This window comes from Tenrec ecaudatus, chromosome 3 (genome assembly GCF_050624435.1).
Source record: "Tenrec ecaudatus isolate mTenEca1 chromosome 3, mTenEca1.hap1, whole genome shotgun sequence".
NCBI lineage: Eukaryota > Metazoa > Chordata > Mammalia > Afrosoricida > Tenrecidae > Tenrec > Tenrec ecaudatus.
In genome coordinates, this window is record NC_134532.1 from 59,542,529 (window position 1) to 59,567,230 (window position 24,702).

The 24,702-nt window shown below is 40.7% G+C and overlaps 1 protein-coding gene across 1 annotated transcript in view; it reads left to right on the plus strand.

The window, feature by feature from the left end:
• Nucleotides 1-24,702, plus strand: part of DCHS2 (dachsous cadherin-related 2) — a 341,195-nt gene that overhangs the window by 270,515 nt on the left and 45,978 nt on the right. Inside the window, exon 14 of the mRNA XM_075544792.1 lies at nt 20,704-20,817. Within this exon, the coding sequence (XP_075400907.1) occupies nt 20,704-20,817 (114 nt within the window). The remainder of the gene's footprint in view (nt 1-20,703; nt 20,818-24,702) is intronic.

The following is a 24,702-nucleotide window of genomic DNA, read 5'->3' on the forward strand; positions in this document are numbered from 1 at the left end:
CAAGGTTAGTGGTTCAAACTTACCAGCCGAGCAGGGGCAGCAGATGAGGCTAATCAAGCTGCAATCAAGCCCCAGAAATTTATCAGGTTGCTGTGAGTCTTCCTACTTGCGTCAAGAGTGACAGCCTCGGAAACCCACAGGAACCCCTCAGAAACACACAACAACCCTCTCATAAGGCTGCCATGGGTTGGCATCAACTTGACAGCAGCGAGTTCGCGAGAATACGAATCAAAAAAAGGCATTCTGGTGGAGGAGGGGTTAACACTTTGGGCTGATAAGCTAAAGGTCAGAAGTTTGAACTCATCAGCCCCTTTGGGGAGTGAAACATGTGACTTTCTGCTCTGATAAAGCCTTGGAAACCCAAAGGGCAGTTTCACTCTGTCATATAGGGTCCCTATTGGTCAGTATCGACTTGGATGGCAGTGAGTTTGGTTTTGGTTTAATGGGCACACATACACATCCAGAGCAATCCTTGGAATACAAAATATAATGGATTAATCAATTTTGAATGGATTGGATAAAATCATAGGATTTTTAAGCCCAGCCTTTTTCTACATATGTAAACATAAATATCTGTCTTTGAACACAACCAACTCTTTCAGTCTCTACTTGAATGATGAACTGATTGAGAAATGAGAGCCGTGGTTCCTGAACATGGGTGTTTGAAATATGGTCTATGGTTCACTCTCGAAGGTTCTGCTTCCTTAGGGCTGAGATCCAGAAGTTGTTATTCGCTGGAATCCAAAGAGGGTTTGATTGCCCAACAAAGCTGGAAAGCCATTCCTAGGGTTAGCCCAGAGTTCCCCGTTATGCTTATCCATTCATTCTCGTTCTGCTAGAATAAATCCCTGACTGCTCTCCATAATCACACTTGAGATATTTTACTTATTCCTAGATATTTATCAATTCTATTTTAATTGAATATTGTGTGTATAATATGTTTCTTCCTGAATATATTGTTGTTAGTTAGTTAGTTTTGTGCCATTGTATCAGTTCTGACCCATAGCAACCCTCTGCACAACAGGAGGAAACACTGCCAGGTCCTGTGCCATCCGCACAATTGTTCCTATGCTTGAGCTGAGCTCATTGTTGCAGCCACGGGTCAATCCATCTTGTTGAGCGCCTTCCTTTTTTACCAAGCATGATCTCTCCTAACAAGGTCGCCTAGTTCTTTTAGGTTCAGTGACTCTGCATATTTTTTTCATCTTCTTTTGGTGCTTTCTACATCATTCAATATTTTCCCCATAGAATCAATGCTGTAACTCAAGGCTCAGTACACCAAATACCCTAGAAGCCTTGCCCTGTGAAGCTTACATTCCATCAAGGAGTAAGTGATAGTATCAATGAATATAATAAAAAGTATAGAATATGTTAGTGTAGAAAGTGGTTTGACATACAAAACACAGGTCAAGGTAAAGGCTAATTGAGAGTACTAGGGCAGAGGACAAATCTAAATTTTATATAAGGGATCAGTGTAGAAAATCATTGACTCACTGAAATTTGGACAAGGATGCGAAGGAGGTCTCTATGTGAATATTGGCATGGGGGAGAAGCATTTTAGACAAAAAAGGCTAGTGGCAACCTGTCAACTTTGTTCAAAAAACCCCCAAAAAACAGCCAAGAACCCTCTCTCTGAAAGAGAGTGGGAAAGAGGAAGAACAGTGGTAAATGAGGATTATGGGTCATGTGGGCCATTGGCCTTAGACATGAGACACAGGATGCAGTCAAGCAGGAAGGAGAGATGTAAGAGAGAGAGAGAGAGAGATGTTCACCACTAATAACAGCACTGGACTTCGCTCTCCTCGCAATTGTAATTATATTAGAGCCCATTTTTCCATCCATTGTGGCCAATCCATCTCATTGAAGGTTTTCTTTTTTTTTTTTCACTCGCCCTCTGCTTTACCAAGCATGATATACTTCTCCAAGGTCTGATCTGACCTGATGATCAAGTTCAAGTTATGTGAGATGAAGACTCTCATCCTCACTTTTAAGGAGCTTTATGATTGTACTTCTTCTAAAACAGATTTGTTAGTTGTTGTTGTTTTTTCTTTTTTAAATGTCAGTTCACAGTATATTTAATGTGCTTCGCCAATACCACAATTCAAAGGCATTAGTTCCTTGTAATTCATTCTTATTCATATTCAACTTTCATTTACATATGAGGCTATTGAAAATGCTGTGGCTTGAGTTAGATTCAGTTTTGTCTTTAAAGTGATGTCCTTACTTTCTAACACGTTAGAGACATACACAGGTCTTTCTGGATATTTGCCCAATGGGATATGTCATTTGATTTTCTGGCGGCTACTTCTATGGCCATTGATTACAGATCCCAGTAAAATGAAATCCTTGACAACATCAGTCTTCTCTCCATTTATTGTAATGATGCTTATTGATCTAGTTATGAGGATTTTTGTTCTCTCTATGTTGAGAAAGCTCTGTGGTCCTTGATCTTCATTAGTACCTGCTAAAGCAAATGAAAGAAATAATGAAAAAAAGAGAGCAGCCCAGAGTTCAAAGGATGGCTTGAGAAAGCAAAGCAGAGTATTACAGTGAGCAAAGCCTGGAATTAGGAAACTAGAAGGAATGAATACTTTCAGTAATTCTCTTGCTGGTAGAACTGAATAAAGCATTTAAATCTTGAGTTTCAATTTTGAAGGAGTCCATGGGAAGTCTAAGGAGCCCTGGTGGTGGACTGTCTCATTTTTCATCCCTCTGAGCTTGAACTGCCAGCATTATGGTGAATAGACCAATGCTTACTTAACCACACTACCAGTGAAATTGACAGAATACCAACTGAGACAGTTCAACAATCTATACAAGCCAGGAGGTAGTCTTATATCTGTGTAAAGAAATTTGAAAACAGCAAACTGGCTGACTGGGAGAGATAAGGTCCATGCATGCATGTGTCCATTCCAAAGAATGGTAATCCAACAGAATAAGAAAATTATGGAGCAATATCATTAATATCACAGGCAAATAAAAATTTGCTGAATATAACTAAAAAATAGTTGCAGCAGTGCATTGGCACAAAGCTACAAAAAATGTGATCACATTCAAATAGGACAAGAAGCCAGGCATCTCAGTGTTGGCATCAGGTGAATTTTAATAGACTATGGAATACCAGATCTGCATCTTTGGTGTTTGCTTATTTGTTTGTTTTTGACTATGCAAAGACATTCGGCTGTGGGTCATAACAAATTATTGATAACAGATAACATTGCAGAGAATAGCAATTTCATAACACCTGATTGTGCTTATGTGTAATGTGCACATGGAGCAAGAGGCAATCACTGAAACAGAACAAGGAGGTGCTACTTGGTTTAAAACCCAGAAAGTTATGTGTTAGTGATATATATTTTCACCATCCTTATTCAGTCTGCATGTGGAACAAGAAATCTGTGAAGCTGGCCTATGTGAAAAGAATGTGGCATCAGAATCAAAGGCAGACTCATGACAACAATCAGTGATATGCAGAAGACACACTATTGCTTGGTGGAAATGAAGAAGACCTGATAATGAAGATCGAAGATGGCTATCTTCACTATGGATTGTATCTTGGTTTAAAGAAAACAAAAATTCTCACCAGTAGATCAGTCAGCAACATGTTGATAAATGGAGTAAAGAGTGAAGTGGATTTTATTTTATTTGAAGTCACTTCCAACACTGATGGAAGCAGCAGTTCAAAAACTAAGGATGCTTATCTGGGAAAATCTGCTCCAGGATATCTCTTAAAAATGTCAAAAAGCAAAAGTGTTACTTTGAGGACTAATGTGTGCCTGACCCTAGTCATGGTTTTTCAATTACCTCATATGCACGCAAAAGCTGGGCGATGAATTAAAAAGTCCAAAGAATTGATGCATTTGACTTATGACGTTGATTATGTCATGGATTGACCGAAGAACAAGCAAATCTGTTTTGGTAAAAGTAACAGACAAAATACTCCTTAGAAGCAAGGATGGCTAGACTTGGAGTATGTTATTAGGAGGCAATGTGTAGTTTGGTCATGTTATTAGGAGAAAACAGTTCCTAGAGCAGAGCATCATGCTTTGGAAAGTAGAGCACTGGTGAAAGGGAGCAAGCCCCTTAGGAAGATGGATCGATACAGTGACTGCAACCATGGGCTCAACACGGGAAAGATTGAGGATAGTGCACGATGGCGGGCAGTACTGCCGTGCATTAGAACGGACTGGACAGCACCTCATACCAATGAAACAACTAACAACAAGTGCTCCAAAACCTGTTTATTACGTTTTGAACATTAGGAAAGTTAGAAATACAAGTATATGGTACTCAAAAATATCCAAGTAAGTATGCGTAGCATCTGATGCCATGAAATGACACCTTGCTTTGAGGAGGAAGAATGGCATGTGTGAAGGATATAAAGCCTGTGCAGTGTTGTAAATTAGACATTACAGTAAAGAGACAGGGATGAGGAAAAAAATGACAGTTAAGGAGGCTATTGAATCTTAGTAGATACAACTAACCTACTGACAAAATACATTTGTCAGCAGTATTTCCTAGAACTCTGCAAGAAAATGACATTTTCAATTGGCCATAGCTGTGCCTGAAACATGAATTCAATATATATTGCCAGGTGATACCACAGACACTAAAAGGAAATTTTTGTGGTTGTTTTTGAATTCCAATTTGAAAAGATTATGAAGCCATTGATCATTATTAAAATGTCCTTGCGATAAATTATTCAGTATTATTTTATGGTTGCCAACGTCACCTCTCTAACACCATGCATATGATTTTATCTTCTATTGTCATATGAAAAACTATATGCCTACTGAAAGATTACATCCCGAGTGATATATATATATATAATTTCTGTCATTCTAAACAATTTTAGGATTTAGATATTAGTTTAGAAAAATTAAAATTTTGGAATTTAACTAAAAGAACTCCAAAGTATTATTTTTATTATGTATTTTTTTGGAAAGCCCACAGGTTTGGGTTTTGGTTAGCAGTCTATTAACCTATTAACATTAAACTTAACACTTTAACTATTTAAAATAATATTTAGTTTCATATATAGCCTGGATTTTTAAAGCAACCCTTTGATAATAAGTAAAATCTCCTTTAGAGTCACTCATGAAATGCTCATTTGTTCATAGAAAGAGTCCCTTCAGGACGTGCTGCACTGTGCCTATATGAAAGTGGCTGGCTATAACATAGTGTATCAAATGAAGATGCCATTCCAGTGAAACTTCTTCCCCCTTAGCTTCTTACCACTAGCTCTCCCATATGTCCCCTCTCCTATGGTCAATTTAGATTATCTGAATTTTTTTGAAAGTTAAGGATAAACCACTTGGTTGTACATGATGTGTATTAAATCCATCAAGCACTTTAAATAAACCATTTGTGGCAGTTACATAATCTGTTGTCAATTTGAAAGGATTACGAATGAAGGGGTGGAGTTTAGCTCTTGATCAGTTCACAGCTTGATGACCTCATTTGGAGGTACTAAGGTGATAAATAGCTCACTGGAGGTGAGACAGACACTCACTCCCTGTGAAACATTACTGATGATGAGCCACAAAGAGCTACGCTGATGGCAGCCAGAGCCCTGGACCTGGAGGAGCCATGTGGAGACCCACGCCAGTGCTGAGATGCTTCTACCACCACTGGATCCACAAGATTTTCTATCCACGTGTCTGTGATCTTCCTGCATTTGGTGACATTGCATTTGTTTCATGAGTCTGAAGAGGCCTTTACAGATTGGTATTGGACATATGGGCTAATATCAGACTTATTGACTTGATCTGGACTGGGCTGGTATATTTTCTCAATATTCAATTGCTCTGGTATATAAAGCTCTTTCTTATACACATATGAGTGTCTATAAATTTGTTTCTCTAGTCTACCCAGACTAACACACCATCCATTTAAATAAAAGCCAGCTTTTCTTGATTCAGTTTTACTTCTAAAGTTTTGATTACCCCAGTAATGGCAAATTAGCAACTTTTATCCATGAATGTGGACTATTTACAACTTTATGCTTGTCTCTGAATGACCATGATGGGAAATATGACTTTATTGATACTCTAGTTAAAAAATAATAGCTGTTGTGAGGTTTGAAATAAAATTACAACATAATGGCACTTGGGAACACCCTGATCAATAAAATATATAGTAAATATTGGATAATGAACAGATTCAAAACCCAAACTCACTACCATCCAGCGAATTCTGACCCTCATTTGCAAGACTGTGACTCTTTACTGGAGTAGAAAAATGCCTTCTTTTTCCTTCAGAACAACTGATGCTTTTGAACTATGATCTTATGGTTAGCAGCCCAGCACAGCCCTTTGCTAACGAATAGTTGTTGTACAGTGCCATGCAGTGGGTTCCACCTCATAGTGACCCGATGTACACCAGAACAAAGCGCTCCCTCGTCCCACTCCATCCTCACAACTGTCCTTAGGCTTGAGCTCATTGTTGCAGTCCCGTTAGCTGCTCCTCAAGCATAAGTCCTTGCCAGGGACTGGTCTCTGCTGACATTTCCAAAGAATGTGAGGCGAAGTCTCACCACCCTCGCCTCTCAGGAGCACTCTGGCTGGGCTTCTTCCAAGACAGATTGCTTAGTCCTTTAGCAGTCCTTGGTACTTTCCGTAGTCTTCATTAGCACCCGTGAACGCTGACTTCTACACTTGTAAGTCTGGGCACATATATCTCTATTATTACATGTAAATCTTTATTTACATTAGTATAGTTTAGAGGATTGGCCACCTGGCTATGGGGCATGTGTTCACGATCAGGAAGTTTTGCCTTTAACATCTACAAACTTCTTTGTCCTTCTATGGCCAAGGAGATGATAATGACTTCTTTAAAGGCATACTTTAGGATAGGGATCATACTGATATGCTGCTCACTTTTTTTTAACCCTCTTTCTGTCTTTAATCTATAATGGAACTCTATAAATGAGCTAGGTATAAATTCACATCATAGTGTTCTACTGTCCAAGATGCTGTCATTCCTTATAACTATGGAATTTGTGTTTCTGTATCACCACAGCTTTGTATATATGGACTTAATTATATTGAAGAATTTCTCTTCTTTTTAAAAATCATTTTATTAGGGCTCATATAACTCTCATCACAATCCATACATACATCAATTGTGTAAAGCACATTTGTACATTCATTGCCCTCATCATTCTCAAAACATTTGCTCTCCACCTAAGCCCCTGGCATCAGCTCCTCATTTTTTGAATTTCTCTTCTACTTTGAAAAATTCTCTTTTGCTAAGAAATTTTATCATAAAAGTGTGTTGGATTTTCAAATGCCCTTTTCTCCATCAATTGAGATGATAGTGTGTGTTTTTATTTGTTTGATTAATATGGTGAATTAACATAGATTTGTTTTCTAATGTAGAACCATCCTTGTATCCATGGTATGAATCTCATCTGATCATGATGTTGGATTCAGTTGGCTAGAATAGTATTGAGAATGTTTACATCTATATTTATGAGAGACATTGATCTGGAGTTTTGCTTTTGTGTGTTTGTGTGTTATTTTTGCCTGGCTTTTGGTTTCAGGGTTGTGCAGGCCTAACAAAATCAATGTGAGAGCATCTCTTCCTTTTCTGTGTTCTAGTTTGTATAGAATTGGTGTTAACTTGCCATCCACAAGTTTGCATGGCAACAAGGAGTCACATATTATCTGCCATTTCTATTTTATTATTTAGGGTCAGCCAGCTGCTCAATAGGAGAAAGGTGAGACTTGATACTACCAAAGAGATTTATAGCCTCAGAGCCCAAATTGCAAATGGGCAATTCCAGTTCATCCTACTCACTACTTGTTTGTCAATATTTTTGTACTGTGTTGGTTTATATGTCGCTGTGATGCTGGGAGTGATTTCACTAGTATTTCATTTACCAGCAGAGTCACCCGAATTAAAAAAGTTTCAGTAGAGCTTCCAGACTAACAACAGACTACAAAGAAGGAGTAGTCTTGTGTTAGTCTGAGTTGACTAGAGAAGCAATTCCAGAGACACTCAAATGTATATAAGAAAGATTTATATAAAAGAGCAATTGTATATTGAGAAAACATCCCAGCCCTGTCCAGATCAAGTCCACACATCTGATATTACCCCATATATCGATACTAGTTCATAAATTACTCTTCAGATTCATCCAACACATGCAATGATGCCAAATTTAGGAAGATCACAGGCCAGTGGATGGAAAGTCTTGTGGATCCAGTGGCAGTGGAAGCATCTTAGCATTGGCAGGGGTCTTCATGTGGCTACTCCGGCTCCAAGGGTCTGCTTCTATCAGCGTAGTTCCATGTGTCTTCTCAGCAGGAAGACAAAGCAGAGAGTGGGCGTCTGGACTCAGTGAGCTATTTACCTCCATAGCACCTCCAAATGAGGTCATCAAGCTGCCACCTGATTGACAGGCTAAACTCCACCCCTTCACTCTTAATAATGCCGGATTGACACCAGATTATGTAACTACCACAAGGCTGTTTACTTTAGAGCAATTAGCTGCTGAAACCCTTACGGACAGCATAGCATAACTGTAGATACTGAAAACCTCATGAATAGATGGAAAATGTTTTCAGAGTTAGTGCGAGAATATGTGCCCACAGGTCAGAAGGCTGAGGAAGAGCTGACTTGTCAAAGCCGAGTTGACCATAATGAAATGGTGAAGAGTAAAGCTTTCAGGAGAAAAGCCTTTGAGACCTTCATTTCCTGAGGAGACACAACTCAAAAAGAGAAGTAACAGCTGCAACATCAATTAATAATTAGGAGTTGCAATGTAGAAATCCAATCAGGGAAAATTGGAAGTTTCCAAATATGAAATGCATAAAGATTAAATTCTATGCATGCACTACTGGCGGATATGAACTGGTACTGGCCATCTTGAATCAGAAAATGATATGCCAGGGATGACATTCAAGAGGCATTACATTCATTGTAAAAAAGGACATTTACAGATCTATCTGGAAGAATGATGCTATCTGTAATAGGATAATATCTGTCCACATATAAGAAATTCCAGTCAGAACAACTATTATTCAAATTTGTACACCAACCACTAAAATTAATGATGCAGAAATCAGGGAATTCTACCAACATTTTAATTTTGAAATGGATCAAAGATGAAGTAAAGATGTATTTATAGTTATTGACATTTGGAATGAAAAAGTTGGAAACAAAGAGCAAAGAACAATAGCTGGAAAATAGAGTATTGGTGATAGAAATTAAGGTGGAGTGTGACAGAATTTTTCCAGACCAAAAACTGCTTCAACACAAATAACTTTTTCCAGTGTCCCAAAAGGCAACTGTACACATGTACTTTTCCAAACGGAATACACAGAAATCAAACTGACTATATCTATGGGAAGAGGCAATGGAGAAGCTAAATACAACCAGCTAAATCTAGGCCAGGGCAGTCTGTTGGACAGACCATCAATTGCTTGCACATAAGTCCAGAGTGAAGCTAGAGAAAATTAAAATAAGTTCACTGTAGCCAAAATCTGACCTTGCCTATATCCTTCCATAATTTCATTCTAGAACATCTCAATCTCAGGAACAGATATGCTGCATTGAGCACTAGTGACAGACTATCTGATGAGCTGCAGGAGGACATCAGGCCCATTATTCACGAAGAAAGCAAAAGGTCATTAAAAAGACAGGAAAGAAAGAAAAGGTTAGTGTGGATATCAGTAGAGACTCTGAAGCCAGTTCTTTATGATAGACTGGCTATAGCAAAGGGAAGAAATAATGACATTAAAGAGCTGAACAGAAAATTCCAAAGGGCAGCTCAAGAAGACAACGTCAAATTACAATGAAATTTAAAGACCTACAGTTAGAAAGCCCAGAAGTAAGAGCACACTCATGATATCTTAAAGTGAAAGAACTAAAGAAAAAAGCCACATGGAAAGGTTCCATCGACAAAATATGGAAAGATGCAGGAAACATTAAAAGAAAATGGAAAGAAGAAACAGAGTTACCAGTTACCAATACACAGTTAGTCCTTTAGCACCAAAAAGGACTAATCGCATTCTAGTATTTCAAGAGGAAGCCTATGAGCAAAAACTAAATGAAAAGAGTTAAGTTTTACTGAAAACATTAGCCAAACACAAGGCTCCAGGAACGGACAGAATACCAGTGGAAATATTTCAAGTAGCCAGGAAAGCACTGAAGGCATTCCATGATCTATGTCAGGAAATTTGGAAGCCAGCTACTTGACCAACTGCCTGGAAAATATCCATATTATGCCCATCACAAAGAAAGCTGACCCAATAGAATGCACAAAGTATTTAGAACAGTAGCATTCATAGAACACAATAAAATATTGCTTAAGACCATTCAGCAACAGTGGAATTGACAGGGAGCTGCCAGCAATTCATGCCAGAGTCAGAAGAGGGCAGGGAACAACGTATGTTGTTGGTGTCAAATAAATCTTAGCTGAAAACAGAGAATATCAGAAAGATATTTACTTGTGTTTTATTGACTATGCCAAGACATTGAACTGCATGGATCATATTGAACTATGGATAGTTTTGAGAATGACAGGAGTTTCAGAACACTGAAATGTGCTTATGTGGAGCCTGCACACGAATATATAGACAGTTGTGTGAGTTGAACAAATGAATGCTAAGTGATTTACAATAAGGACAAGTATGTGTAAGGATTGTATCCTCTCATTATATATTCAATCTGTATGCTGATCAAATAAGTAGAGAAGCTGGCTTATATGAAGAAGAATGGGGCATCAGGATTGGCAGAGAGCTAATTAATAACCTGTGATATCCGGACGACACAATCTTGCATGTTGAACGTGAGGAGGACTTAAAGCACTTGCTGATAAAGATAACATCTCACAACCTTCAGTGTGGATTACAACTTAGTGTTAAGAAAACCAAATTCCTCACAACTAGATCAATAGGTAAATTATTGTGATAAATGAAAATAATATTGAAGTTGTCAAGGATTCTGTCTTGCTTGGGTCCACAATTGGTGCACAATCAGACAAGCAGCCAAAAGACACGGAACATTGGGTAAATCTGCTGCACAGACCTCTTTACAGTGTTAGAAAGCAATGAGGTTACTTTGAGGACTAAGGTGTGCCTGACCCAAGGCATAGTATTGTCAATGTCCTCGGATGTATGTGAAAGTTTGACATTGAGTATTAAAGCGCGAAGAAATCATTAATTGAATATTGAAGACCAAAGAAGAATCGATGTGCTTGAATTGTGGGGCTGGCAAAGAATATTGAAAGTACCACGGGATCCCCCCCGAAGAAAACAAGCAAATAAAAAAAAAACCCAACCAAATCCATTTTGGAGAAAGAACAGCCAGAATATTCCTCAGAGATGAGGATGGAAAGGCTTTACCTCATGTATGTCGGACGCGTTGTCAGGAAGATAGGTAGCTAGAGAAGGCCATCATGCTTGGGCAAGTCGCAGGGCAGTGAAGCAAAGGAATGCCTTCAGCCAGATGGGCTGCTGCAGTGACAGCAGCAGTGAGCTCAACCATAAGAGCAAGGATGAGGACGGCACAGGAACCAGCCGTGCTTGCTTCTGGTGTACACAGGATCACTATGATTTGGAATCAACGCAATGGCTGTGAAGTTGGGTTTTTATTTAGGTTCATATTTAGAATGAAGCTATTGGAATAAGCACCACCTAGCTCGTCAGGGATTTTCATTACCTAATCTAAGGGTGCTCTGCAGGAGCAGAAATGCAAAAAAAAAAAGCCGTAGGCAAGTTCGTTTTCTCAAAAGGGCACCCTACCAAGCAGCCTTTGCCTTCGTGAGGTCTTGTTTCTGGACCTTAGCCCTACAGGCTCAAGACTTCAATTTATTAACAAACAGGATTATCTCCTTTTTCCCATGAGTGTGGCTTAATGTGAGAGGGACTGATCTACAAACCAGCATGCCAGTTATTTAATTTAAAAGAGCTTTAATTGTCATGTGTATTACATTAGTCATGTCAGAGTGACCAGTGCTCTTTCTAGGAAAAAAAAAACAACAAAGGCAAAGGAAGCCAAATTATAATCAGAAAGTTGCTTGTCAATAATACACAATTAGAGCAAGATTCAACATAAGGACAGGCAGACTCTGGTTTATGAGTGCGATCCATTTCTCAAGGTGTCTTAAAGTCAACTTTGTAGTATGTCTCAACAGGTGTATACAGTTTTTGTTTACATTTAGTGCAAGAAAAGGCTCAAAGTCCTTTCAATGAAGAGCTGCAAGTGCAGCCAGTGCATCAAGTGTAGATGATTGTCATGCAGCATTTGCTACCAGTAGGGATTGCTCTCATATTTCCAAATGAGGGCAAATTTACAGAACCTAAATGGACAAGTATGAGTGCTCACAAGTCAGACATAGGTACCCTGGCCCTTGCTGTATTGAATGTTATCAGCCTGTGTTCCCTTTCCTCAGGCTCTTCCCTCCTGCTCTCTCAGCTCTGCCGAAGGCGGGTTTCTGATGCTTCCATTCTCACCTACTTCCTTTTGATTTTCATTCCCCTCCATCAAGTTAATTAATAAAAAAAAACACCAACTTGTGGTGAAAATATATACAACAGAAATACAGATGCTATTTCTGCATCTGCATTTCAGTGACATTAATTACATTCCTCAGGGTGTACAGCCATCACCTCTATATTTTCCAAATTATTTCACCATCATTAACGCAAACTCTGTCCTCCATAAGAAAAATTCTCCGTCAAACCTCTAAGTAATCATTCATATAATCCTGTGAGCCTTCCCACAACACAGACTTGAGACTTTTCTTGCAGGATCAGGTGTGTAAAAGCATTTGCCTTTGTTGCCCCTAACTCTTGTGCGTCTCCCAGGTTTCTTCTCTGCTTGCCTTTTGAGCAGACCCCCTTCTTGTTGTACAGTTCCTTGCCTCTTATCCTCTCTCATCCCTGATATCCATCAGTGTTTCTGCCTGTGAGTAGGTAACCCTTTTGGATTTTTATGATATTGGACCCATACAATATTTTCCCTTTTGTGATTGACATTTCATTCAGCATAATTCTCTCTAGGTCCATGCAGGTTAAGAGGGATTTCTCATATTTCTGTTTATTCTTTAGCACACAGAATTCCACTGTGCATTGCATTGATTATTTTCTAGTGTACTTTTTTAATGCAATAATTATACTTCAAGTGAAACCCACAGAAGTCTACAAATGTACAAGCTACATATTTACATATGTTTATTTGGCCTTGTGGACATGGAAGGCATAATGTGCATTTTCACATGTTGCTATCCTTACCTTGATGGTAAATAAGTATTAATTATAAGTTAAATCTACATGCCAGAGACAGACTTTATTATAAATGTACACAGTAAAGCAGAGACCTAGGGGGATTCAAGGCCCTTTCATTATTGACCTTCTTTCAAGAGAGTATAAAATTTAAAATTTGTCATATAAACGTTTGGCACACTTGGCTGTCTTGAGCATCTAAGGTTTTGTTTTGTCTTAATTAAAAGATCATTTTATTGTGGGTTCTTACAACTCTTATTACAATCCATACATCAATTGTATGAGGCATATTGTACGTATGTGGCCATCATTCTTTTCTAGACATTTACTTTTTTTAAAAAACATTTTATTAGGGGCCCATACAACTCTTATCACAATCCATGCATATACATACATCAATTGTATAAAGCACATCTGTACATTCTTTGCCCTAATCATTTTCTTTTTCTTTTCTTTTTTTACATTTTATTAGGGGCTCGTACAACTCTTAACACAATCCACACATATACATATATCAATTGTATAAAGCACATCTGTACATTCTTTGTCCTAATCACTCTCAAAGCATTTGCTCTCCACTTAAGCCCTCCGCATCAGGTCCTCTTAGTTTTTCTTTTTCCCCTCCCTCCCCGCTACCCCCTCCCTCATGAGCCCTTGATAATCCACAGATTGTTATTTTGTCATATCTTGCCCTATCCGGAGTCTACCTTCCCCCCCTTCTCTGCCGTCCATCTCCCAGGGAGGAGGTCGCATATGGATTCTTGTAATCAGTTCCCCCTTTCCAACCCACTCACCCTCCACTCTCCCAGCATTGCTCCTCACACCCCTGGTCCTGAAGGTATCGTCCACCCTGGGTTCCCTGTGCCTTCAGCTCCCATATGCACCAGTGTACAACCTCTGCCCTATCCAGTCCTGCAAAGTATTATTCGGATCATGGTAGTTGGGGGGAGGAAGCATCCAGGATCTGGGGGAAAGCTGTGTTCTTCATCGGTACTACATCGCACCCTGACTGACCCATCTCCTCTCCTAAACCCCTCTATGAGGGGATCTCCAGTGGTCGACATTTGGGCCTCGTGTCTCCACACTGCACTTCCCCCTTCATTCACTATGGTGTATGTATATATATATATACACATATATATATATACATATACACACACACATATATATGTACATATATATATATACACACACATATTCTTTTTTTTTTTTTTGCATGATGCCTTATACCTGGTCCCTTTGGCACCTCGTGATCGCACCGGCTGGTGTGCCTCTTCCATGTGGGCTTTATTGCTTTATTGCTTCTGAGCTAGATGGCCGCTTGTTCACCTTCAAGCCTTTAAGACCCCAGACACTATCTCTTTCGATAGCCGGGCACCATCAGCTTTCTTCGCCATATTTGCTTATGCACCTGTTTGTCTTTGGCGATTGTATCATGGAGATGTGCAGCCAGTGATATGACTTTTTGTTCTTTGATGCCTGATAACTGATCCCTTCGGGACCATGTGATCACACAGGTTGGTGTGTTCTTCCGTGTGGGCTTTGTTGCTTCTGAGCTAGATGGCCGCTTGTTTATCTTCAAGCCTTTAAGACCCCAGACACTATCTCTTTTGATAGCCGGGCACCATCAGCTTTCTTCACCACATTTACTTGTTCACCCACTTTGGCTTCAGCAGTTGTGTCGGGAGAGTGAGTATCGTAGAGTGCCAATTTAATAAAAGAAAGTATTCATGCAGTGAGGGAGTGCTTGAGTAGAGATGCCCAAGGTCCTTCCGCCACCTTAATATTGCACCTATAAATATAGACATGTAGATCTATTTCCCCATCCTCATATATATATTTGCATGTACATAGACATTTACTTTTGATTGAGCCCTTCGAATCAACTCCTTTTTTTCCCTCCCCCCTACACTCATGATCCCTTGATAGATCATAAATTATTATTTTCATAGTTCATACCGACCCATTCGCTATCAGTCTTCTTGGTTTACTGTCCACCTTCCAGTGGTTCCGTGCTGTTGCTGGGTATCATCGGGTCAGTTCTGGCTCACAGGGACCCCGCCCCGTCCTGGGCCCTCTTCACGGTCACTGCTCTGGTTGAGCCCCTGGTTACAGCCACCGTGTCATTTCATCTCCTTGAGGGCCTCCTTGCACTGCCCCTGTGGGTAACCAAGCAAGCTGCCCCTCTCCAGGCACTGTTAACAAGTCCTCCTGATAACACGTCCAAAGTATGTGAGAGGGACTCTCACTCTCCTGGCTTCTAAGGGGCGCTCTGGCTGCCTCTTCTTTGGGATAGGTCTGTGGGCCCTTCTGGCAGTCCACGGTGACTCCCGTAATCTTCACCGACATCGTACGTGAAAGGTTATCCGTTCTTCAGTCTTCCTTATGCAGTTTCGGTTTTCCTGATTCAACTGTCACAGGCAGACGAGGCGACTGGAAATACCAGAGCGTGGGTCAAGTGCCCGCTTGCCCTGAGAGTGACCAGTTTGCTCTTCAACAAGCGGTGCTTGAGCACCAGCCCTCCTCCATCCAGCACGTTGTTTTATCTCCAGACAGCTGCTTCCCTGGGCACTGAGGGTGGAGCCAAGTCCAATGAAAACCCTGGACAACTTCCATCCTTTCTCCGTGCATCATGATGTGACCTCCTGGTCCAGTTTTGACTTCCTGAATGCCCACTTGCCATCCATACTGCAAACTGCAGCCTCAGGTCTTCATCAGCCGGCACTTCAAGTGCTCCTCGCTTGCAGCGAGCCAGGTTGTGGGTCCTCTGCACATCTCGTGTGGCCAGCACTCAGTGCTTCCCTGGGGCCAGGCCAAGGATAGGGGCTTACCTTTTCACGTTCCCCTCCCCCGAGGAAGGGCAGAGACCAGCGCGCCACTGCCGTTTCCCTCCTCCGATGTGTCACAGATAGCTGTGCCTGCTGCTGCCACCGGGGAGCCACTGCTCAAGGCGCCACTCAGGCCCTCGGCCCCTGGCTTCTTCTGTGCTGTCTTCACCGATGTTCTTTGTTCTCATACCCACGGCCACAGCTACACAGAACTCACAGACAAGACTCGCGTGAGACCTGAATTCACTAGGGCAGGTAACAAGTCGCCTGCCCGTGAGGAATGCTCAGGATGGAGCTGTTCATCGGGACATGTTACCAAGTTCTTTGGAGTCTGCTAATAAACATCCAAAGGGCAGACCACTCTACTGTGAGCCTCGACCCGATGATGGCCTTGCTCAAGCTCGGTGGGTCGGCAAACCCAGCCCCCCAGATTAAGTGCCCAGGGGCGTACCATTCCGCAAACCAGCCTCCTGCACATAAGCAGTCATCTCTACTTGCTCCGTTGGTTGGGAAGTTCATTCCCGTGTTCCGTGCTCTGGTTCCTGGCTCTGATGTCACAGCTGTCTTCTGCATCCAGGAGGTTTTCTGTGCAGGGATCTCAGGTCCGGAGGACATTCTCCACTCCTAGCTCTTGCTGGCAATGCGATCCCTCCTCCCGCTTCTCAGAGGGCTCACTTGATACACAGTGGGATGGTATCGAGTGGCGTCCATTGGGGGCCATTCAAACCAAGCTGGAGTCATCATTGGCGTCCACGGCTTTGCGCGACTGCCCACGTTCCCTTCCCTCGGACAACTATCCAGATTCCAGGAGCGGAAAGACGTGAGGCACGTGGTGGATGCATGCTGCACCTTTGAAGAGCCTCGTGAGCTCTTATCTGCCCCTGTGTACGTGCTCTGGTCTAGTCCGAAGTGAGAGGTAGGACTGGGGTCATGAGAGTGGAGGATCAGGAAGCCTCAGGGAACTAGAGGAATAGTGTGTATTTCTTCAGCGCTTTACTGTGCCCTGGTTGACTCATCCCTTCCCTGTGACTCCTCTGTGGGGCGATGTCCCATTGTCTACAGATGGGCTTGGGTCTCTGCTCTGGCCCCCATTTTTCTCAAAAATATGGTTTTGTTTGTTTGTTATGGGTATACTGATACCTGTTACCTGGACCTGATGACACCTTATTATCTCACCGGCTGGTATACTTCTTCCATGTGTGCTTGTTGCTTCTCTGTTAGATGGCTGCTTGTTTAACTTCAAGTCTTTAAGAACTCACATGCTATATATTTTAACAGCTAGACTTTCTTCACCACATTTGCTTTTGCAACCATTTTGTCCTCAGCAATTGTGCCAGGAGGGTGACCGTCACAGAATGCCAGGTTGTTAGAACAAAGTGTTCTTGTATTGAGGGAGGGTATGGGCAGAGGTCCAAAGTGCGTCCACTACCTCAGTGTGTTACCATATAAATATATGTATATAGGCCAATACCTCTATTTTCCTGGATTAATGTATTTATGTATATACACACCTATGCCTATACTTCTATCCATAGCTTTGCTTCCTAGCTCATTCCTCTGTTTCCTTTTACCTTCCTCCTGTCCCACCATCACACTCACTCTACTTCCACCTCTTAGTAATTCCTCTCAGCTAGATTGCTGTTGCTCCAACACCGCCAGGATCTCTACATCCTCCTTGTTGTTGGTTTTAATTCCCTACTTGTTCCCCTGTCTAAGGCGTTGTTTGTTCACTGCACCCTTCCCTGCCACCTTCTCCACGCAAGTCCCTCCGGGACAATTGGTCCTGTTGCTTTCTTCTCGAGCTTGCTTCCCATTCCTATCTTATATAAGTAGGCAAACCAATAATGACATAGAGCAAATAAAAAGAAAACAAAAGATTCAAAAAAGAAAAAAAACATACATAGTTGCAGGTCTGTCTGCTGACCTCTACGACTATCTCCCGACTGGTCCTGGAGGAATTCCGGGAGCTGCCGCTCCTAGCCTGAAGTCTATTTGGGGGGTGGTTTAGGGGCTTTGTGGGTGCGGGGGGTTTTCAGGCCACAATACCTACCCACCGTGTGTCCCATGTATCCCCAGTATTGTCCTCTGTCACAGTAGAGCATCTAGTTTTAAGCATTTTCCTTGAATGGAATTCTTTGTGTACTGCAATTTAATTTGATATTGTGACAATTGTATTTGTAATAAAAATAGGAATGTTCCTTTTATGTGGGAAGCCATCTGTGATTCTTGTTTACATTCTGTGTTCGTGCTCTTCTTTGTTCCTTTATTTGCATGTGATCTCCACGTCTTATTTTGTAATTGGGCAAGTAACAAGCATCCTAACCCAATATGGCTTTTTGCCTCTCAGCTAGATTGTACTTCTTGCCTACCTCACTGTTTCTCTCCTTATTCTAATCCCAAAGAATATGTGACAAGCCACTGAAATAAAGTTTCCTGTAGTTGAAAAATAAACTGTATCAGGAAGCACAAAATGCATTGAGCTTTACAGAGCAAACATATTGCACTTCTATAAAGGCATATTCCTAACAAAAATGTCAGATGTTTTCATATTAACAACATGTCTCCTGAATGAACAAAATAAGCCTCAGATTACCCAGCATGCATAGTAACTTGAGTCCACTATGATTGAGTCACATCTCACTTTGCTCCTGGCTGCCTTTACAACTGGCTTCAAATGAACAACCATTTGGAAATCTTGATAAATGCTTTTTAAGCTCTGTCACAGTTTATGTTAAACAAAGTTTCTAAGGAGAAGTATATTTCTATTTTGGTTTTCTTCATATTTCCCCATAACACATTCTGTTTCATGCTTCTTAATTGCATTTTCACTGAATTTTCAATTTTACAGACTTGTTTTTCTTTGATATTTCCTTTTATGTTAAGCTTTGAAAAGGTTACTGGGGAAAGTGTTGTTTGCTTGAGGATCTTTCTTCTGTTCTATTCGGTGAAACCTTTTAAAATAACTCCCTAACACACACACACACACACACACACACACACACACACACTCCTCACTTAAACATGGTCATATTCTATAGACCAGCTCATTTTGCAAAGATCAGTGTTAGCTGAAAATGGAAAGTAATCACATCAGATCACAAGATTGAGGACAACCACACCATTGCATAGCTACCAAATCACATTACATAACTGCCAAATTACATCATTACATACTTGCCAAACTACTGAGGATCATGGCTCAATAAAGTTGACATAAAACCTTAACCATCAGTCAGAGTTACTCTTTTTTTAAAAAAATAATTGTATTGGGGGCTCGTACAATTCTTATCACAGTCCATACATACATCCATTGTGTCAAGCACATTTGTTCATTTGTTGGCATCATTGTTCTCAAAACATTTTCTTTCAACTTGAGACCTTGATATCAGCTCCTCATTTCCCCCTCCCTTCCAGCTCCTTCCCTCCTCCCTCATGAACCCTTGATAATTTATAAATTATTATTATTTTGTTATATCTTACACGGTCCGAGGTCTCCCTTCACCCACTTCCCTGTTGTCCATCCCCCAGGGAGGTTATATGTAGATCCTCGTAATCCATTCCTCCTTTCTAGCCCACCTTCCCTCCACCCTCACAGTATTGCCACTCTTACCACTGGTCCTGAAGGGATCATCTGTCCTGGATTCCCTGTGTTTCCAGTTCCTGTCTGTACCAATGTACATTCTCTGGTTTAGCCAGATTTGTAAGGTAGAATTGGGATCATGATAGTGGGGGGAGGAAGCATTTAAGAACTAGAGGAACATTTTATGTTTCATCATTGCTACTCTGCACCCAGTCTGCAATTAATCAATTAAAATTCGCTCATAATTACCGGTCACTTGAATATGAAATCTGGTAACAAAGGAGAAGCATCTGCAGTTGGAAAATATGGCTTTGGTAATAGAAAGGATGCCAAATATGACATGATAGAATTTTGAAAGACCAACAGCTTAGTCATTGGGAATGCCTCATTTCACCAATATGAATGATGACCATGTGAGTGCATGTGGATCACCAGATGGAATAGGCAGCAATCAAATGAACTATATCTATGGAAACAGAAGCCTTGGGGGCATAATATGGAATTGTGCCATAATGTTATACAGTATTATGGAATATTGTACTGCATAGTGCAATAAGATGAACTCCTTAGGTTAAAATGGACAATAGCTATAACAAAATACTAAAGCATACAAATGATCCTGAAAATAGTACAAAATCAAGAAATCATTTCAATGCATAACCACTACACCATGGTGGCTAAAGGTGCCAGCTATTTATACCCAGTCACTGTGATTCAGAATTGATTCAGAAGCCAACAGGGTCAATTGGTTTATTTGTTTTCTCTTGTTTTAGTTCATCACATAAACTTTTTCATTCATTTAATACAATTTAAAACCTGATTCATGGTTTATTGTGTGTCTTCTCAACCGATAATACCACTATGAGGGTTGGGACATTTATTTATCATGCTTTCCACTATATTCAGCCACTTAGCCTGAGATCTGGCTTATTGAAGACACTTCGTCAATTTGGATGCATTAACAAGGAAAAACATTGTAGGCACATAAATACTCAGTGTTTGGTTTCGCTTTATCTGAAAAGTTTCTATTCCTAAAGGAGTTCTTTTTACCTACATTTTCCAGGTACGTCTGTTGTGACTGTAAAAGCTTTTACTGCAGACTCCAGTGAGGACAGCATTAAATATTTGATTTTTAGTGGGAATGAAGATGGAGCATTTTCCCTGTGCTCCAATTCAGGTAATCTTCTCTGCTTGAAAATGGTTTTACTTGCTAAAAGTCTTATTTTCTGCTCTTTTCATGTTGCTAGTAATAACTACTTCTATAGAGGAAAGTCAAAATTTTGAAAGATTGAAATTATGAAAGATAAATTATTTTAAAAGTAAACAATAATTGTGTTTGTTTTTGGTAGCTGATGAGCCATTCCTGGAAATAAAGAGCTATGCATTTGTTTATGTATACTCTCTGGAATGTCTCTTATCCCATTTCCAATTTAGATAGCACCCATTTCTACCCTTCAATTTTTTTCAAAATCATTTTATTGGAAGCTAATACGGCTTATCATATAGTTCAATAGTTCAATCATATTAAGCAGTATTGTATAATTGCCACCACAGTTTCAAAATATTTTCTTTCTTCTTGAACTCCTTGATATCAGTTTCCTTTTACCCTCTCCCACAATGCCCCCTGAACACTTGTTCTACTTGTTGTATCTATTGGTTCATCAATCCTGGGTTTCATGTATCAAGAAAAACAGAAAAATATACAACAACAAAAAATCAAGATAGACTCCATTATGAAAAAAAAAAGAAAGAAAATGTTAAAAATAGATCAGGCCCAATGTGTATCAGAGGGAAAATCAAGTGAAGAGGTTTTAACTGTCCAAGTCAGGTTGATCATTTTGATCTCCTATAAGTCATCTCTCCATCTCCTTACAGAAGGGACACAGGGAGGAGATGAGCCAGTCAGGGTGTAGCCAAGCACCAATGAAACATACAACTTTCCTCTAGTTCCTTAATACTTCCTACCCCCCCACCTCCCACCTACCATCATGATCCCAATTCTACCTTAAAAATCCAGCTAGACCAGAGCATGTACACTGGTACAGATAAGAGCTGGAAACACAGGGAATCCAGGACAGAGAAACCACTCAGAACCAATAATGAGATTAGTGATACCAAGAGGGTTAGGGAAAGGGGGAGGGAGACATCGGACAGGGTAAGACATGAAAAAATAATAATAATGTATAAATTATCAAGGGTTTGTGAAGGAGGGAGGGGGAAATGAGGAGCTGACACAAAGGGCTCACGTAGAAAGCAAATGTTTTGAGAACGATGATGGCAACAAATGTACAAATGTGCTTGACACAATGGCTGTATGTATGGATTGTGCTAAGAGTTGTATGAGCCCCCAATAAAATGATTAAAAAAATCAAAAAAATGTAGAGTCTCAGAAACCCTGTACAGGGTCTTTATGGATCAGAGTTGACGTGATGGCAGTGCGTTGGGTTGGGTTTGGGAAATGTTGATTGTGGTGATGGTTTCTCAACTCTGTAAGTCAAGCAAAACAATTTGATTAGATACTCTTAAAGAAAAGTCATCTCCCTAGTGCTCTCTGTTTGGTAACCAGCTTTTGGAAACCCCCTCCTTGCATTCATTCTTCTGCTCTCTCTCTGGTGTTCCTCGTGCTCTCTTTGTGCCTCTTTCTGATCAGCTTATTCCCTTTCCTCCAATTTTGGCTAGACTAGAGGGAAATCACCAGAGGCTTATTCCCGTGTAGAGCTCACAAATGTATTTTGGGCTTCCACTGTCATCCATAGCCTTTGCAAACCAGAATCTCACAATTTAGTCTCTGATACTATCCGTCCTTCGGCTTTGGATTATATGATTTACAACCCTTGGGTCACGGATGTTGGTGTACTTCTTCCATATGGATTTAGTTGACATCTCCTTCGATGGCTGCTTGTTTGGAATCAAGCTTTTCAGAACCCAGAAGCTATTCTCTCTGATAATTGGCACTGTCTATCAATTTTTAAAAGATAATCTATAATCGATAATTTGCCCATGAATTTGTCACCATTGGAGCTATAGCAAGGAGTCTATATATTGAGTTTGCATCGAAAATAAGCACACATATCTAGCCATGGGGGATTTTCATCAGAGAGTCTTCTAATTCGCCACTGAATGTCAACAATGCAACAAAAAAGGACAGCTGGAAGGGTTTCTGTGTGGTGGTAAAGAATTACTTCCAAATACGGCATGTATTAAATTTAGCTTTAATAAGACCGTTATTGTGTTTTAAATGAATACCAATTGATTATTCGAAACATACCCTTTTGACTAACAACCATGTAGTAGATACACATCTACTGCTTCATTGTCAAACCTCAAGAAGAATGTTTTTAATAATTTCTATATTGCCTTACAATTGCCTTGCTTACTCTGTGCTCATGCACATGGGAAGAACCGAGAGGGGGTAATTTCTTAAGTAAAAATCCCTCCCACCCAGAGTGCAGCAGGTTTTCAGAGGTAGCCTGTTAAAAGTCTTCAGGTCTTCACCCCATCCCTGGGCTAAAGGGTGGTGAGGAGGCCTATTGAGAAAAGGGAAATTTGAGAGCATCACCCACCAAACTTTCATGCTCAGAAAGTCCAGTTGGCTGAGCACTCTGAGAAGAAAAGTGAGCAGCCGCAGTTGCATATTTTCCCAGACTACTCAGATCATTCTGCTGATTCAGTCCTCCTGATATGGCATGGGCTTACTCTTCTTTTTCCTAGAGTCCTTCCCTAAAATGCAGGTGAAACTTGCCTAGGGACAGTCCAAAGAGACCTAAGCATGGGTCTTGGGCCTCAGCTCATAACTTCCCTCAATACAAGAACACTTTGTTCTAACAAATTGGCATTCTGTGATGATCACCCACCCCCACCCCCCTGTATATGATCACTGAAGACACAATGGGTGCATAAGCAGATGTGGTGAAGACAGAGGATGGTGCCTGGCTACTAAAAGATACAGTGGTTGGAGTCTTAAAGGCTTGAAGTTAAACAAACAACCATTCAACAGTGAGGCAACAAGCCTACATGGAAGAAGCACACCAACCAGTGTGATCATGAGGTGTCATCGAGACTGGACAATGGGCATCAGAAGATTCACAACAAACAGTAAACAAAAAACAAACAGAAATGCATTGTTGAGAGTGGAGTGAGATTGGAGCAGAGACATAAAGCCCATCTATGGATAATGGAACATTCCCCCCACAGAGGGGTCGCAGGGAGGGCATGAGTCAATTAGGGTGCAGTAGACCACTAATGGGTCATGCAATATATCTCTGATCCCTTGAGGCATCCTCACCCCCCCCCCACTATCATGACCCCATTGCTGCTTCCCAATGTACACTGGAAAGGAACATGTACATAGGTAGAGGCTAGAGATAAAACTCACAACACATGGAACCCAGGAATGGGAATAGAGATACCAAAAGGGTAGGGGGAAGGCCGGGGGGGTGGGGGAAGAGGTGGCGAGAAAGAGGGGGGCACCAATCTCAATGAATGACACATAACCAAACACCCCCATCCAGGGGGAAGAACAACAGAAACCAGAAGGGAAGGGAAACAGCGATTGGTGAGATTTGAAAATAATTAGCAATCTATCAAGGAGCTATGAGGTTTGGGGGTGGGGGTAGGAGGGAGGGAAAGAAAGTGGAGCTGATCCCAAGGGGGTCAATGGAAATTAAATGTCTAGAAAAAACAATGGAATAGATGTATTAACATGTCAGATACAATTGATGTATGGATTGTAACAAGAGTTGTGAGAGGCCCCAATAAAATGATTTAACAAAAGAAAAGAAAGGAAGAAATCCTCTTTGTTTGTCAGAAGGAGTCCTGGTGGTGTAATAGTGTGCTGTAACCTTGGTTACAAGACCAGCAGTTTGAAACCACCAGAAAGACGAGGCTTTCTAATCCTGTAAAGATCAGTCTAATGATTCAGTCTTAGAAACCCACGGGACAGTTCCACCCTGTCCTACAGGGTCCCTCTGAGTTGGAGTCAACTAGATTGCAGTGTGTTTTGAGAATTCCTCATTTGTTTATTAAATGATAAATTACTTCATTTTTTACTTTATTTTTAAAG